Here is an 18,128-nt window from a genome sequence, read left to right as displayed (position 1 = left end):
ATAACCTGGGGGATTTATTGTGTGTGTTTTGGGTTTTTTCAGGGGGTGGGGAGGAACCTGTCCCAAAACTCAATGAAATAGTCTTCTTTGACAGGCTTTAAATCACGCTTTAATTGCCCAGCAAAATGTAAATATAGTAAATAAAAAGGCACAAAACTATGAAAGCTAGAAGTCTGACTAATGACTAAATTGGTAAAAATAATTTTAGATCTCTATTAAAAGCTTACTACACAATAATTATAGGAGGACTTTGCCTTTCCCAGACTTTCTAATAATAAACATTAACTTCCTTTGTGCAACCTGCTTCCTAGCAGTATGTGGGAAAAATGCCAGTTCTCATGGTGACAGAATCATTCACCATAATCAAGTCAGTTAAAACAGTTATTTGTAAAATCTTCTGCAAATATTTTAAATAATTCATCTAGCAAGCATTAGTTCAGCAACTTAAGACTAATTATTGCAGTTTTCCTTTAAATGTTCTTGCCCTATGTAAGCTGATATTTATCTCCAAAAAAAAAAAAAAAAAAACCCAACTTCTAGCACAAGAGGCAAAAAGGCATGTAACCCAGTAAAAATTGGCAAGCCAAAAAGTTTATTTTTATGTGATTTTATTTTTGATTGCCATATGAAGATTGCCATATGATGATGGTTCTATGGTATAATATGCTGCAAGGATAATTCACACAAAATCCTGTCCACGGCACTTGGGCTAATAAAATAACAAAGACTCAGCAGACAAAAAAACCCTTGAAGAATTCATGTTTCTTTTGCTAATAAAATCATAAGAAGGCCCCTATAATTTGCTGCCTCCAATCTTAACATGGATGTGTCAGCAAATTAAATGTATAGAAATTAGAGATCCTTATGACATAGGAAAATGGTAACAGCTTAGTCTAAAATGTTGAAAATTTAGGCGTGGATATAGCTTGGGCACCTACATAAAGAAATTCATATTTACGTCCTAAAATAGGTGACCAGCTGTGATCTGCAAGAATTTACAATAAGGCTAAGTAGGTTTGTCATGCACTGAAACGTAGAGCTGAAAGCGCAGCGTAAGTGCAATAATGAACAGCGCCTTACTGTAACATGGGCACAAGGTATGCCATGTTATTTCTAACACAGCTGCTGGGCTGTGGTCTTAATATATTAAAGCAAAGCTGGCCACTTATCTTAAGAATGTATTTATTAGATTATCACCATCTAATGGGATTTGACAGCACTGATAGGAGTTCATATAGGCTTACAAAGGAAAAGATCTGAAAATTCCAGAATTCAAAGATAGTCCTTCCTCCAATTTACCATTTCTATGACTTGTTGGTGTGCAAAAGTGCACTGAAACCTCAGAACAGATTTTAAAATTTGCCCATGTCTTGTTAACATACTGCAGTCTTCAAATTTACACAGAGCTGCAGTTCTCCTGGTTTTTCTCAAGTGTCACTCATCTAATTTAGCATGACAGCTGAGAAACGATGTCAGATGCGTTACAGTTCAGTTTAAAAAACATCCTCTACCTGGTATCTCTGCAGTGATTGTCTTGCTGCTCCCTGAAACCTCTTCATCATCATCTGATGAACTCGTGCTCGAGTCACACGTCAGGTCACTATCACTGGTACTGCTGTCCTGCAGCAGGTTGTACTTCTTGCGAGCAGCTGCCTCCCGTTTCTGTCTTAAGAGCCGGATTCTTTCTTTGTGCTTTTGGCTTCGATGACCTTTTACCTTGGTAACTCGACCATTCTGCTTATCACTAGACTGTCGGTTTTTCTTGGCAGCCATTGTTGAAGTTTCACTTTCAGACCTGGATCGCCTGGATTTCCTCCCAACTGCAGCCCCAGACACCGCAGAAGGGTCTCCCTCTACAGCAGCTTCAGCTTGACAGGGCTCATTCTCTTCTGTGGAAGACAATGTATCTGAGTCAGCCAGATGCCCACTGGAAGAAGGGGAAAGCATGCAATGATTAGAAGAGTCACTCTCGTAAACTCGACCACCCGTTGGCTTATCACTCTCTGTAGATGCTAGCTGAGACTCCGAGGAGTCTCGCCTCAGTTCCATCAGTAAGCAAGGCATTGAAGAGAGCACCGCAGAGTCTGCTGCAGTGGGCACGTTGTCTTTCTGAGTTTGTGTCTCGAGTTCTATAGGTCCGTCTTCATCAGGAGCAGTCTCTTGCTTTTCAGAAGTCTTTGGTGGAACTTCTGAATCAACAAGTTCTTCTGCTTTTCCCACTGCCTCCATCTTCATTTCAGAACACCAAGGTCCTCCTGGTCTCAAAGCATGGAGCACACGGTCTGGAAGACTGGGTGAACTAGATAGGGACTTCAGCAACACAGCAGCCTGCATGAGAACAGAACAGTAAGAATAATTTACCCAAATAACTCACTTAGTCCTGCTCTTCACAGTATTACCTAAACCACTCATTGCTTTCAATTACAGACAGCGTGGTTTGGTGTCATATTGGGTTTCTTCATTTAGTTTTTCCTAGTGAACTCATCTTGTTACAGCAAACTATTCTTCCTTTTACACACCCATGAAAGACAGTACTAGAATCACATTAAACGTGGTTCACCTCACTACAATGATCAAAACAGATCAGAAAATAATAAAAATATTTCTAACCTTTTACTCTAGAAAAGTTAAATCAATATATTATAAGCAACATATGCTAAACTTCTTTACCTAGAACTTTAAACATATTTTAATGGAGAATTTTAGCCCTTATAAACAATGCCAGCCTGAAAATTCCCAGACTTGGTAGTCATCTACCTGGACAGACCAGAATATAGTTCAGATTCCATATCTATGAGAAATCTACTTTCAGTTGAACAGGACCTCAACCTTATAAAACTACTATGTTTTTCTGGTAATTTGCAAACTTACAGTACCAACATGACATTGAAGAAATCCAGTCACTTTGAGCACAAACCAAGCAGCTGCTGAACATTACAGAGCAAGACTACAAACACCTTCCTTCTCCAGCGGAATTGCTCTGCCAGCAGATCTCACATAACCAAGCTGTATTTACAAGAAGCACCATAAAGCGATACTAAATTGTCAAGGACACTGGGTTTACGACATCTACCGGCAAGGTCTTTAGAAACATTAGCTATGTGTAACACAGATTTGTTCTCAGCAGAGAACTACCACGCTAGTGAGTCACATAAAGACTTTTTAGGAGTATCTAATACACCATTCAAGTGCTCCTTGAGTGTCTCCCATACAAGTCCTGCTTGCATGAGAACCTAGAGGCTGACCTAGTTTCTCTCAAATCGGCCAGGAAAACAGCATCAAATAGTATGGGCTGCAAGCAAGAAACAGTATCCACCCACACCAGTATCCTACATGTTACTTCAAATTATAATTTAATAAATTGCATTGCTTCAGTGCAAATACAAAAAACCCAAGCTATTTATCTGATTGATAACTTGCACATTATCAACCCAAAAGTACCTGAAGCACCTTCAGGGAAATTTTGTTTTAGAGATCAATATTTATAATTTTATATTCATTATTCACACATTGCTTTCCACCTAAATTTTCACTTGGAATTCAACAGAAAGATCTTCCAACTACCACATTCCACTTACAGATGAATGCTATGGAACAAATCGCTTATGGGTTTACAAGTATAGTAAATGATAAATTTATGCCACTTCAAAAAAAGCACAGATAAGAAAAAGCAGTAGTAAGAATTAATCTACTGTTTTTAAAAAATGCATTCCTGCAGACGAGGGCAATTATTACTTGAGCCTGAGAAAACATGGATGCTTCAGAGGGATTTTTCTGTACCCTCACAATCCTTCTTCAGTTTCCTGATCCATCCTGAGCTGCCTGTAATTGTACGTGTGTAATTGCACGCTGCTTCCCCCCCTCCATCCGCAGCAGAGAGTAAGGCTACTTCCCTGCTTCTAAAAGGTCCTGTGAAAAGCTCAGTGTTGTCCTGTCCGCCCTAACCCACTTTGAAACTTCATATTTAAAGAATACTAAAATAAGAGTTCATGCTTCCTTCAGGCTAATGAATGAAATGGTACAAGAAAATTATGAAAATATTTATGGGAGAGAAACACCAGTTAAGGAAGGAAAGCTTAGTTAGTATCAGGCAACACAAGAAAGATGGAGATGACAACTCTAGGACTGCTAAATATGAAAAAAAAAACCAACAAAAAAACAAAAAACCAACCCAAAAAACCCCAAACCCCAAACAAACAGTAAACCCAGCATTTTACTTCCCAAAAAAGAATAAAATACACACTGTAAAATACAGGAACATATATATATATATATAAAGAAAAATGTTTGCCAATGCTTGCACTGAGTAAAACTCTCTTGAAAGCAACTTAAAAGAAGAATTTCTGAAGATGGTAATTTAATGCAGGCAATAAATATCGCAGAAGAACCAATTTATTTCCAAGGCCACAGCACAGCATCAACAAACCCAAATGATGAATACACATGTTCCAAGACATAAATGCATCCCAATACTGTAATAAAATCAGTAGTTCTATATACTTCATCTGCAAATCTACATTATTAAATAATTCTCCTATTATACAGGTAAGTAAAACACAGATTTGATGACTGAATGACCGGCCAAGAGTTATACACAGTGGGGTATGTATTGTCCCTGCTAGTGCAACTCCCAGCTTTGTTCTGGTCATGCACTTTGAAAAGAAAAATATCTTTTCTAGAGTTTTGAAATGTACGTGTAAGGAAAAATTTGGCTGCTCAAACACAAACCAGAATATTAGCCTGGCCAAACGAAATGTATTTAAATATTCATACTAATAACTGCAGAACAGCTTCTGCACTATTCATCGTTTTAGCCTGGGGAGCATAAAGAACAGAGCTCGACACAAAGCTAAAGGGCAGCCGAAGTGAACTAGAGACTCTTTTTTCACCAATGTCCTACTTGGGAACATCATCTACCTCACAGCTCCCAAAGGGACTATAAGAACACCTGCACTTGCCTTTCCATCTCTCTGGCCTATCAGAAAAAATTACGTTTCATCTACATGTTGACACCTTGCTAACAGTCTAATTACAATGACTTAAGATTTTTTTATTATTAAGTAGGATCTTACTTTAACTACTCAAACCACGCTGGTTTGATCCTTCATACAGTGATCAGTGAATTATATTTTGAGTGAGAAGGCAGCACAGGGACTAGTAACTTCACAAAAGTCTATCTGTCAACATTGACATGTGTTCCTGTGTGCATGGAAAAAAATACTTGCTCTAATGAGGTTTGTACTCTCCAGGTCCCTTGAACTGGCTATTTAAACGTCAACAATTTGAGTATTAGTATATATATTAAAAAGAACTTCATATTTATCTCAGTGGAAAAAAAAGTCTATCGTGACTCAGACTTTGCTGCAAGGAAGAATACAGACAGTTCAGGGGAAAATATCTATGCCAAGGAAAGCTTTGTCTCAAAGAAAGAAAAAACATACTGATTCAGTTCTACTCAAGAAATGTATAGATCAGAGAGACTATACTGAAAAACTCCCATTCCTTTCTTGTCACTCACTTTTCTAGTAACAGTACTAGAGAACGTAATCTCAAGGTTATGCTAGAGAAAGAGCAGTTTTTTACTTAAATGAGAACGTAGCACTGAAAAATAAGTTGTGATGCTTACACACACAGATGGATACTTAATTAGACATTGCTTAGAAATGTCATTCTCCTTTTTCTGATGCACAGATACTGCACTGACAATTTTAAAAGGCAATTCTGTAAAAACTTCTGTGCTAGATTTTTCCAACAGAAATTATTTTATTTTCCAGCCACACAGAGAACACACCAGTATGCAGAAGCCCTTAAATATCTAACTGTACCTTTACCTGGGAAATGTTTTCAAATTGTGCACTCATTTGTAAAGGCACAGAATTTGTACACTATGAAACCTGCACTTTAGCAAAGAAATCCAGAAGGATTTTGAAGGTCAGATTAGTAGAGACAGCCCAGCCAATCTCACAGTTCGCTGCCACTAACAGGGATGGGTTTTACCCCCTACCTAACCGCGACTGCGCAGTCATGTTCCCTCCTTCGCACCAGAACTGGCTCATCCTTTCTTGGGTAGATTCACTTCACTAAGCCAGCAGAAAACAAAACTAGAAACTAAGTGAAATTTTCCACCAGAGCTGGCAGGAAGGAGGGAAGGGAGGGCAAGCACAAACCATCCCTTTAGAAAAAAACAAATCTGATTAAAAACTACCTGCTGTTCAGTCTCATCATACCTTGAACCCACAGGTTCCAGCTAGACACAGGAGAGGGCACTGAGTGTTTCTTTCACAGCACTGTTTGCTCTGAGATTTTTGAAGATAAAAAATGATTAAAAAGTAAGAAATTGAATTCAAACAGAGGTGTTAGTAGCTTTTTAAAGCACTAGCATAGAATGTATGCTATTAAGTAATACATACTACTGCACAAAGAGTTATATCAAAGATGGCATGCATGCCCTTTATCAATCAATAACTGGCCACTCATACATCCATCATAATATTTTTGTTTGGTTTGCTCTCAGTAAATGTTGTTCTTTATAATTGCATATCCTGCAATGTCAGAAGGAAATGAGTTTCACCCAAACAAATGATAAGGCCTGAAATACTTAACAAACACCACAGCACCCTAACCTTAATTGTACATTGTCATTTTAGGTGTTATTGAACTGATTAATGATAAAGAATGCCTAGCATGAATGAAGGAATGAAGCAAACCAGCTCTTTTTCTCAGCAGCTGTGGATATGACAGATTCTTACTTCGGAAGTACCAAGTTTTTCATAGCAGCTTGCTGTTAAAAGTCACTTTAGTTTATTACTGACCCATTTCCTCTTATGCAGGGTCCAACAGACCACTTCTTTTCCCTGCTTACAACCATATCACCTTTGTATGCGAGCTCTAGCAATTGTTTAAATGAAAAAAATTATCTAGCAGAACACTGTCTTTTAATGCCATTTTAGCTAGCACTGAAAGAAAAGTTTGAACAACCTAGCTCCTTGCACCACTAGCCATTCATTTGCAAGCTGTAATTTAAAAAAAATGAGAAACCGTACCTATATTTTTGCAGAAAATAACATCAAGTACGTTCTTTAAGCTTTTGTGACTATGTAAATGAAAAGTTAAACTGCACTGCTGCATAGGAGTTACCTGTTCAGAATACACAGCTAACTACAGAGATCCTTCCAGAGCATCTACTACCTTCTAGCCCCAGTGTCACAGAAGTCAGTATTTTCATCTAAATCTGAATTTGTTTTCATATTTATACAGAACTAAAGGCTATAGTGGCTCACACTTACATAAATGGTTATTTCCATCACCAGTGGATTACATTATTTCACATTTACCAAACATATCTAAGCATAGATGGAATAAATTAGAGGTGTGAGAGAGGTAATGACAAGTTATACAACTGAGGCTAATAAAATTATTTAAAACAGCTGACTTTTTAAAAAAATGTAAACACTTAGGCAAGCTCATCAAGAACTCCGAATCAAACGCTTGATAGACTATGTGTCTAAGGATGGTGGGTTGGGAAAGGACCGAAGCAGCACACGACCTGGGTACTGAGGAGTTGACCGTGACGCACAAGTCCACTTTGTAATACAGGAGAAACTTTTGGCAAAGACCAAAGCTATGTCCCCTTCTGACAGAGCCACGTAACTCTGAAGATGTGACTCTGGCCGCTTCCGAAGCTTCGCCAAAAACCTTGGAGTTGTACCTGAGTGGTGGTGGGTTTTTTTTGTTTTCTTTTTTTTACTTGAATCGCCTTGCTTTCCATTAAAAGCCAACACACTTAATTCAGCAAACTCACCAGTAACATTCTAGTACAAATAACACATACAGGTATGCCCAACAACCAAATGTCTAAGTAACTAACAACTAATCAAGCCAAACCATTAGACCTCTACCAAACAAGACTAATCTGCATCCAGACAAATGTAGATGTACCAACGCTTTCTGGACTTCCCAACTGCTGTCTTTTGGACTTGTTCATCTCCTCCCCGAGATACCATACATTCTTTTTTTTTCTTGTAAGTATCACACATACCCATGCACTTAAAACAACAGAAATGTGACCAGCACCCAATTTAACTCAAGACAGTTGACTCAGCTCTGTGTGGATGTGTGTGCACGATGCTCTAGAGCAGATTTTTCATAACACTAAGCCACCCCCACATGGATACTGTGTAATTTATATAGTGTTCCTTTGAAAATGCTGCCCTAAAGCTGACTCACTAGCATACAATTCTACCTAAGGCACATTTCTGGGAGTGGAGCTGGCTCTTTATCAGATGATTCATAAATCAGGCCTGGTAGCAATCCTAAAGAATAGGACCCTTCACAACTAACATGGTAAGAGAATTGCTGTGTGAAACAAAAGAAGAAAGGATTAAACTAATGCTGTGTTTCAACTGGTTTTGCATAAACAAATGAAGGTTAAAAATAAGCTGCTCCTACTGAGTGCTCAACAGGCTGCATACACAAATTATCCAAGACTGAATAAAAATTACAAGTATACGTGTTAAAACAAAGGTTTGCTGAGCATCCTTTGCAACCTTGAAAAGCAACATTTTTCATTGTAAATAAGAAGCAAGACTTTACATTTAAATACAGGTTTTTGCATTGTAATGCTTAATGCACATATTCTGCCTCTTTCAAATGAAAGGTAACTACCAGCTATGGGTTAGTTCACAAGCCTGCACACAGGCTTCCAGAAACATTCACCAGCTGCACTGGAATCCCACAAAAAAAAAAAAAACCCAGCAGTCCTCATAAAAACAAATTCATTAGCATACAGATAAAGGCACACAGGGTTGGCTGCACTTAGCCTTCTAAAAACCTCATTTCTTCCTCATAGTGAAACCATTTTTCTCAAGTGTGCAGCGATTTAAAGTCCACAATGCTCTCTAAAAATTAGAGGGTGCATATTTTTATTGCTATCTGTTCCAAAAAAATTAAGCAACTCGTTCTTGTATTTTTTCATTATTCTTTCAACAAAACTAGTGGCAGAAATCAATGCTAGGATTGCCATGCTTCATTTCTTTTTCTCTCTGCCATATATTAGCTTGCAGAAGATCACCCTACTGAGGACAGTCGTACAGATGTACCATCTTTTTCTAAGATTTTGAGTTTAACAAATTTTCCCACATTACCTATCCATTTCTGTTACTCAAAGGAAATGTATTCTGTGCTTCCTCCGCTGGTTCATGCCATTCCATATAAACAGACCTCTTCTCCTCAAGAAATGTTGGTCTATTGTTCTACAATGGTCAATAAAGTAATGCTCACAGAAAAGCCACATTTTAAATTGCTTCAGCTTAACAGTAACAAATTAATCTTGATTTTCAGAGCACAGATTTTCTTTCTATTAAGAACAGTTATCTGAAATATCCTGAAACTAATCAAACATTGTGTTATTCACCAATAGCTCCAACTGGCAGATGAGGACAACTGCAACGTAACTTTGAAGTAGTAAAGTCTTCTTAGTACTGCAGTATTCATTCGAGAAGGGCTTGTGCTGCTGTCGCCTGCAAAAATCAAAGCTGGTCCAGCACAGACAGGCACAAATGTTAATTGCTGTTATTTGGGAATCTTGAAGCAGCAACGAGTGCCATGGGACACAGGCTGCAGTTCCAGGAGCCCTCAAGTCCACTTCTCGTAGTCCACTGGCACTGTTAAGAGGCAGAACTGCCTACCTGCTGGGCCAGTTAGCACCCATCAAGTTCTTTTGTAATTCAACTTCCCAGAGGAAAGCTGTGCACCTTAACACGGGGCTAGTTGGCTGGATGAGATCAGAGTCAGGGTCCAGAAGGACAGCAAGGAGAGCATCTTACACAACAGACAGCAGCGACAGGCCTGGAGCAAGGGAGAGCATTGGACCGTTCACCTGATCTTGCAAAACACCACTCCAAAATTGCATAACCCTTGACATCAGGAGGAAAGATAGTCTCCGCAGATAAGAGAGCTGTTTTGTCAAGTTCTGCATAACGTTCCTTTCCAGTAACAGTGCTGCCTACCGAACCGACGCTACAACCACCCGGGCTGTCTTACGGGCACTTCCACAGCTCATGCAGCAACTCGCCAGCATCTCCCCATCTCTTACAGCTATCTAAGAGCTCAAGTCACCGAACTAAAAGCGGTATGGATTTATCACAGCCGTTTAACAAAGATGAGTTAAGAGATATTAAGTGACTCTACAGTTTGTAGGTATTTTATGATCGGACCTTTTTACACATCTTTGCCACAGAAAATAAATAAAACCGACCCTCAGGTATTTCAAAGCTTCAAATACTTTAATTCAACACCAGTACTGTGTCTTTGCTTTAAGCCAGTATCTTCCTGGCATAGGGCAGTAACATACCCATTTTATGGTCTGGCCAACTGAAGAAGAGAGATCAGGTGACATGCCCAAATTCTACAGAAGGGCTGGAAAGGAGCTGTAAGCCAACCAAACCCTGATCTGAAGTCATTTTCTCACCCACAAGCCACTAATATTATTCATTTGTTTCTTTAATTATTAAGCTAGTAATATAAAATCTAAATACTGCAACATGAATTTGCAGTAGGTATATTACTGAAAAAATAAATGCTATCAATACTCTAAAGGCAAAGTCACATTGCATTCCAATTATTAAAATTTTAGTAACAGTGAGATACCAACTGCTGTTGGGCTGTTCTTGACACCAAACCCTTGATCATTTTTTGACCAGTAATAAGAGGTCCCAATTGATTTCAACATCCGCGAGATTGCTAACAATCGATACCATAGTCTTTACATGTCCAAAGTGCTCCTGAAGAAGAAAGCACTCATGACACTGGTCTATCATGACCTAATTAGGACTCAATAAGCAACAGGTATAGGTAGCTTCACTGGAAACAACCCCCTACCTTCTCACCAAGAAAGCTTGCTTGTGCCACTGAACCATGCTCAAGAGCACAGCTAACTCAAGTTAACCTTTAGGTCTGTATCTTTACAAATCCTAACACTCTTACTTGAGCTTTCCTAAGAAACTAAAGCAACAAAAAAGTTAAATTCTTGTAGGATGCCACAGCCACAGACAAACATCTGTGGGCACTGGCAGAATTAAAGGGACTGTGGCACGGTCTGTTATGGAAGGAGAACAAAGCCTGGTAAAGAAAAAGGACAGTGCAGGAGAGGGTTAATTTAGAATAAGCTTTTGACAACAGATGAAAAAAAAAACAGTATGAAGTAAACACAGGTTGGTTCTAAAAATGAACAAAAGCCACCTTGGGTATTTCAAAAACCAGAACTGATTAGGTCGAAAGCCAGTTACATGTGCATTGTGAATAATGCCTCTAACACTGGTTTTACTATCAGATACTTCTTCCTACAGTGTTTACTCCCATTTGGCAAAGATGAAGAAATCTGACCTCTACTTTGAGAGGATAACAGACAGACCAGGAAACAGACATTTCTTTCCCACAACATACGGAAGACTTTGCATATATTTGACTACAGAAATTAAATAACAGCATGTAAAAGGATACCAAGTTACCAGCTATAAAAAGAACAAAAGAAAATTAAAAGGTAGTTTTCATCAGTACCATGCAAGTACTGCGGGGGGGGGGACGGGACACGACAAGACACAACACCCCCCCCCCAAACCCCAAACTTACCTACCCTTAAATAGAAGCATAATTTACCCCAAAATGATTTGTTACATTATTGTTCTTGATTTAGGAAAAAGAGGCTCAGCTGGCAGAGCTTTCATAAGAATAAAACTAATGGTTAGCAACAGGAGACAAACAATATATACAACTTCCCCAGCAAAAGAACAGAAGGAAAAAAGTGCATCAAGTCGCGAGTATTAATTCAACCCCATTCTGTTCATTCAACACAGAATCTTATTATTGCTGTACCTTGATGAGTTCCACACAGACAAACAGTGAAATCCACTACAGGTGTTAAAAAGTAGGAAAACCATTCTGATCTTGTAAAACAAAAAAGGGAAATCAAGTGTCTGTTATCAAACCAACTTTAAATTGAGGCAATGTCTATAACTTCATAAGCCCTCAATAATTAGCTGACTCTGGCAAGATATTCACTAAACTTCCCTAGCTTAGTTTTATTGGTATTCACCAATTTCTGGATTTTCTTTATTACAGTGAGCAGACCCAAAGCTTGTGAATTGCCTTTATGACGACTTATTAATATCAGTAACTGGAACCATGGAAAATAAAACTTCACCTTAAAGGCTTTTTTAAAACAATACTCAAAGAAATGGGCTTTTTTATAACTCTTCACAGATTCTGCACAGTGCTGATCAAAAGTATTACCAGCTCTGGAGGAACCATAGCTATTGACAACTCAGATTGTATTTATCAGTCATTCAGCTCACGGGCACTGCTACCCACAATGACAGCTTCATTTCCAAAAGACATCTTACTAAACACAATGAAGCCTCAGGCTACCAGCATTTCATCCAACTTACTTCACTAGGAGACGGCCTCTAAACCCCCCTTATCTTACATTGTATTTCCAACCACAAGCATATGGAATTAGTAGACAGCTTCCTGACCTACTCTTTACCAACCCTTCTTCCCTAAAATTTTTCTTTTGCCAGATTACTTAGAACTGTCTCTCTAGCAAGAGCTGGCACTCCCCGAGAGCAAGAACTGGGAGAGCGAGCTGAGGAGTCAGGAGATTACCAACTGATGAGAAATCCACAGTACAAGAGAACAATACTGTCTTAACCTTACCTGGCTATCATGTTAAGCTGCTGCTTTTTACTTCACAAAGTTTGACAATACTATTGGAGCACGCAGCGCCAACCTCAAACTGGTACCATGGAAATGCAATACTCCCAATGAAAAACAAAATTTCTCAAACGGTAATAACTGCATCATCACACAGACAACTCGTATTATAAAGTTTGGCTCTTAGTTATTCCCAGCTCTGCTCCTGTGAGTCACTTGGTCTCTACCCATATTGGATGAATGGAAGTGAAATCTGCCTTCTCTAAAATAAGTCTTGAAAAGCTAATGACCAAGCACCATGAAACAAGACCTTACAGCAGAAACATAGCAAGAACACTTATCCAATCACGGTCTGGCTCTTCCTGCTCATTTCCAGGAAATTTTGAAGTATCAAAGCAGAAGCGCATTGTGCAGGATGCTGCAGAAGTCTCACTATAAAGTAAAATCCATGATCCATGTATATTGAAACAAAAATGCTAGCTTGAAAGATTCTTAAATACTTGCATTTAATTAGAAAGTGACCACCTGTTCTGCTTATGATTAACAAGCTGTCAGATTGAGTCCTAACAGTTTTTAAGCTGTCCTCTTGGAGACCAAATATCACAAGGCATGATACAGCTGAAGCATGTATACTATTCTGCTGCTTAATTTCTGAGCATCCAAGAGACAGAATACGTAGTCAAATTGATATAAAACCCTAAATACCTTCTTAAATAAAAAGGGATATTAGGTTGGATCATTCCAAATCTAAAGCTGACTCACCAGATGACCACAGGCATGTTACTTGACCCCCCTGTGCATTCAGTAATGCATCTGCAGCGGTGTAACAGCAACACCTCAGCAACTGAGCTGCATCTCATTTTCAGTCCTGAATGAGTAATCGAAGTGTGCCCAAACTGCGGAAAGTCAGTCATATCCGTGGAGAAACTGTACAGCCTCTATTCATGCTGATCAGACATGTGAAGAGGGAACACTAACAAGTGGGAACGGACAACCACAAATTTAAATTCTAACCCTTCGCAGTAACACTGAGCAAGTGACAAGGTATCAGTCACTCCAGTCTAGCTCAGAGATGTACTCTGTTATGAGAAAGCAACTGCAGAGGCTAATATTTACACTACATGCACATTTTCATTTAGAGTCTCCTTCATCCAGTTTTCTTTTTGCTCAGAATTGCACATTTGTAGACGTTGCACTCTCGACCTCAAGTCGCAGACTCAGAACTGCATTATGCATTAAAAACCTGGAACAAAGATGCGACAGAAAGACAACACAAATCACCACGAAAATCATACTAAGTTCCCTGCAATAGTATTTGCTGCCACAGATTCTGCTGTTGTAACAGTTCAGCTGCTCCTGAGTTACAGTGCTAAAGTTAAAGGCACAAGTGTCGGTCCTCTGCTGAACTTTGACTCACGTACTGGAAAACCAAGACAAAAGTGGTTTCCTTGCCACGTAAGCCTTGGGTTCTCTCGGAGCTGCAACTGCGCAGCGACACGCACCGTACCACACAACTTTATCCCAGAGCTCTTTCCCAGCACTACGCCTGTCCCCCTCTCCCACTGCTGCTTCATTTCTGGTTCCCCATTGCTACCGATAACATTCAAGCCAGCAAAGATTTTCAAGTCTTAGTACTTCTTTTCCAGAGTGCTTGTTCTGACGTGCGAGTTATACGCTTGTAACTATGGTATTTAAATCTTTCACTCTGATCTAGTAAATGTGTTATTAAATCTGCTGCTCAGTTTCTGTCAATGTTTACAGTTTTCTAAGTCATTTAGTCAACTGCAGATAAAAACACAGAAGCTGAGATTGACCATAGACCCAATTCTGTCAAAAAGTACCATCAACACACTAACTTTGAAACATTATAGAAAACTAAATAGAGGTTGCTTGAAACTATTTACTCATTTTAAAAGTTTCCAAAGCTTTAACATATCCAGTGGTGACATTTCGGTCAGAGGGTAACCAGACAGTTGTGAATGCTCCGTCTGCGGCCGCTTTCGCAGCGTGGTACGTAGAGACTCCCATCTCATTAGCAGATGTTTAAGTGAGATGTTGATATACAGGCGGGTCATAGATGGGCATACATCCTTGGTGGAGCAGGGAGTTGACGTGATAATATACAAGAGATAGTGAAGAAAGTGAACAAAATCAAGGCAAGGCAAAGTAGCCTGCGTTTTAAAGGTAAATAGACTGCAAGGAGATGGGAGGTCAGGACAACCAAGGCAATTATTTCTTGTTGCTCTGATCAAGTTACACCAACTTATCTCACTAATGCTTAGTGTTCAAAGCCCCTCATGATTCTCTATATTTACTCTTTGTTCATCCAATCTTATCTTACCTCATTAATCCTCACCTCCTCCACACTGTCAGCTGCCAGCGTGATCTGCCCATTTGTCAAACATACACAAACACCCTTCCTACCTCTCTTTTATCAGTTAGAGCAGTCCTTGGTTTGTGTGTGTTGTGACCACTCCATATCGACCATTCTCAACTGCCTTGCGGTTGGCTTCAGGTTCCTTCCCCTTTTCCCTCCCTCCGCAGTACCCGGTTTAAAGTATCCACTCATTTCCCAACTTGTTTGTGTGCTTTAATTTCTACCAAGCAGGCAGCCTTCGTGCACCTATCGAACACAAGCATAGATGGCCAGGCTGTACTGCAATACACATCATAACGCTTGACTGTGTAAGAAGACTACAGTCCTTTCCTCTTCCTGATTTCTCAGGAATTTCTCATCGCACCTCTTCATGATGCCAACTAGCAATTAGGCTGAAGAGCAAACAGAAATAGTCGACACATTATAATTAAAAATTCAAGTGTTTAAAAATGAGTCAGAACTGTTATCCTCATACTTGAGCATAAATACCAGCTGCCCAAACTCACGTACTACCTTCCCTCACCCCCGCTGTCCCTCCTCCTAATCCCCTAGACAAAACACCAGTATTACTGGTATACCAGAACCACAGAAAGCAGTATTTTACTAGCTTTTAGTAGCCACATAACCCTCCCCTTTGGAGCTTCTCTTGCCAGCACCAGACTGCTCTAGAAGACTAGGTGTGAGAAATACTCAGAAAACGATGCTTAAAAGTGATTGCTGTTGGATAGCTGAGTTCTCTGCACTTCATTCATCTCACTGCTTTTGAATCATACACGTATAAGGGGGGGGATGTTGGGGTTTAGCAAACACATGACAAGCAACTTACTGTTCTCCTTAGAGCTTGTTACCAACCTATTAGCTCCGCAAAGGCAATGTTGCCCTCCTCCAGGGCAACAGGGGAAGCTGCACTGTTGTGACTGCCTGACTTTCAGCTCTCGTATCACAGAAACAGCAATTACAGGTGTTAACTAGGGCAGGAGAACCACAAGATGAAGACCTCAAAAAAGCACCATACCCAGTTTCCACCTCAAGGTCAAACATTAAGTTTTTTAATAGACTTAAGCAACGTAAGATGCTTTAAGAGAAACATTTTAAATTTAACCTTTCTTTGCGGTTCTAAGGGGAGAGCTATTACTGTTTGTACTTAAAATTTTAGCTTGAAAACTGGAAATAGGCTAGCACTTGCCTGTAAGTGAAACTTTTTTGGTCTTGTGCTTGACAAGTACCAGAGAAGACTTAAAAGCAAATAGAATCTCGGGGGGGGGGGGGGGGGGTGAGGGGAATTCAGAGAAATTTTACATTTTTAAAGAGATGCTCAAGGGTTCAAAGATTTACTACTCATTCATTTTTAAAAGCTAGAATTACTTGCCAGTGGAAAAAAACCCAAACCAATACCAAACAGGATTGACTTATGCCACAGCATCTCTACACACAGGTTTCTTCAAGCCTTTGAAATGCTGTTAGGTACTTTGTGCTGGTTTACAGTGTGTAACTAGTTACAACCAAGACCTTTTTTAACCAAGTTACTGCAGTTACGGTTTCACAAAGGAACCTACAAACTTTAATACAAGTAGCCTTGTTCCACTATTAACAAACTAAGACATAAATACAATTAGATGCTACTTAACAAAGGGGGAAGCTCTCCCTACCAGCTACACAATGTAAACAACAAAAAAACCCAAACCCCAAGTCTTTCAGAGAGTGGCCTTTTAAGTAGTTGTCCAATAACCTCAATGCAAGGAAAGTTACAATACTGGAACTGGGGAAATAGTTAAAATATTACAAGTTTGCTCAGACTGCCTTTTTCCTTTTTAAAGAGAACAAGTAGCACAGTTAAATTTTATATTCTCCTCGGACGGCTGTGTCGCTGAAAGCCACATCTGCAACCCATTAGATGTTAGGAGCTCAAGGGGAACTCAGGCTAGATAAGCAACGAACAACTTGAACTTTTTTTCCACATAAAATATATACCCCCGCATCATCCAAGGTAAACAAAGCAGCAAAAAAAAAACCCAAAACAACCTAGAGAAGCGTAAAACTAGAGCGATTACACGCCTTGTTTTTCAAAGCCCTTTCCCCCCCCGACAGCTAACGCCATCCCACGACGCGTTACAGAAGTCCTGGGAAACACAAAGTGGCCAGAAGTTGCTTCCAGGAGCTGTGGCGAAGCTTTCATCCGATGACTCCGGGTAAGATTAGGACCCAAAAAAAAAAAAAAAAAAAGCGGCGGCTAGGCTGGACTCCTGCCTCCCAGGCACCGTGTCGGGCCCTGATGGAGGTCACCCCTCACCGAGTCGGTCACACCTAAAAGCCACCCAACGGGCACCCACGTTTGCCCTGAAACCCCTCTCCCGCCGCGGAGGATACCCGGCTCCGCCGGGACCAGGCCCCTCCGAGCCGCCCCGGGGCCGCTCCCGCCGGGCCCTGAGGGGAAGAAGCGAGGGGACGGCGGACGACGAGGCCGCTAACCCCCCCCCCCCCACACACACACACACACATACAAACACCCACAGCGGGGCTAACGGCCACGGTTCCGGCGCCACCGCCGCTGAGGCGAGGCGGCCCGACCCGGCCCCACGCCGGACAAGCGCAAACGGGCGAACCCCGACCGCGCCGGCCCCACTCACCTCAACGACTCAGGGCCCCTCCTGGCCTCCCCCCGCGGGGGGCAGCAGCTGGGACATGGGCGGCCGAGGAGGAGCCGGGTCTCAGCCTTCTTGTTGCCGCCGCCGCCGCCTCCGCCGCCGTTTCCCCCCCCCCCCCCCCCCGCGCCCCCGACGCCACAGAGAATGTCACCGGAGGCCGCGGGGCTCCGCTGCGCGGCGTCACTTCCTCCCTCCCGCCGCCGCCGCCGCCGGAGCAGCCGAGCGCCGCGCAAGAGCGGCCGCCGCCCGACAACAGCGCCACCCCGCGGCCAAGAGCGGCGCCGGCGGGCTCCGCCCCCTCTCTCTCTCTCCTCTGCCTCCCCCCCCCCCCCCTCCGCTTCCCGCGGCGACCTGAGGCGGGCGGGCGGGCTGCGACCCGCCGCCCTCCCCACACGCAG

At 41.1% G+C, this 18,128-nt stretch overlaps 1 protein-coding gene across 3 annotated transcripts in view; it reads right to left on the bottom strand.

Moving 5' to 3' along the window:
- CZH18orf25 (chromosome Z C18orf25 homolog) overlaps nucleotides 1–17,886 on the bottom strand; it is a 44,055-nt gene extending 26,169 nt beyond the window's left edge. For all 3 annotated transcript variants that reach the window (XR_005931550.1, XM_030005734.2, XM_030005736.1), the window contains exons 1-2: nucleotides 17,713–17,886; nucleotides 1,512–2,328 (exon numbers count right to left, since the gene is read on the bottom strand). Coding sequence is in view for 2 of the 3 variants with exons in the window: in XM_030005734.2 (XP_029861594.1) it covers nucleotides 1,512–2,235 (724 nt within the window). In the remaining variant the exon portion in view is untranslated. The remainder of the gene's footprint in view (nucleotides 1–1,511; nucleotides 2,329–17,712) is intronic.
- Between the last annotated feature and the right edge of the window lie 242 nt (nucleotides 17,887–18,128).

Source organism: Aquila chrysaetos, chromosome Z (assembly GCF_900496995.4).
Source record: "Aquila chrysaetos chrysaetos chromosome Z, bAquChr1.4, whole genome shotgun sequence".
Classification (NCBI taxonomy): domain Eukaryota; kingdom Metazoa; phylum Chordata; class Aves; order Accipitriformes; family Accipitridae; genus Aquila; species Aquila chrysaetos.
Note: the sequence above shows the minus strand (reverse complement) of the source record. Positions and strands in the feature narration are given on the sequence as shown.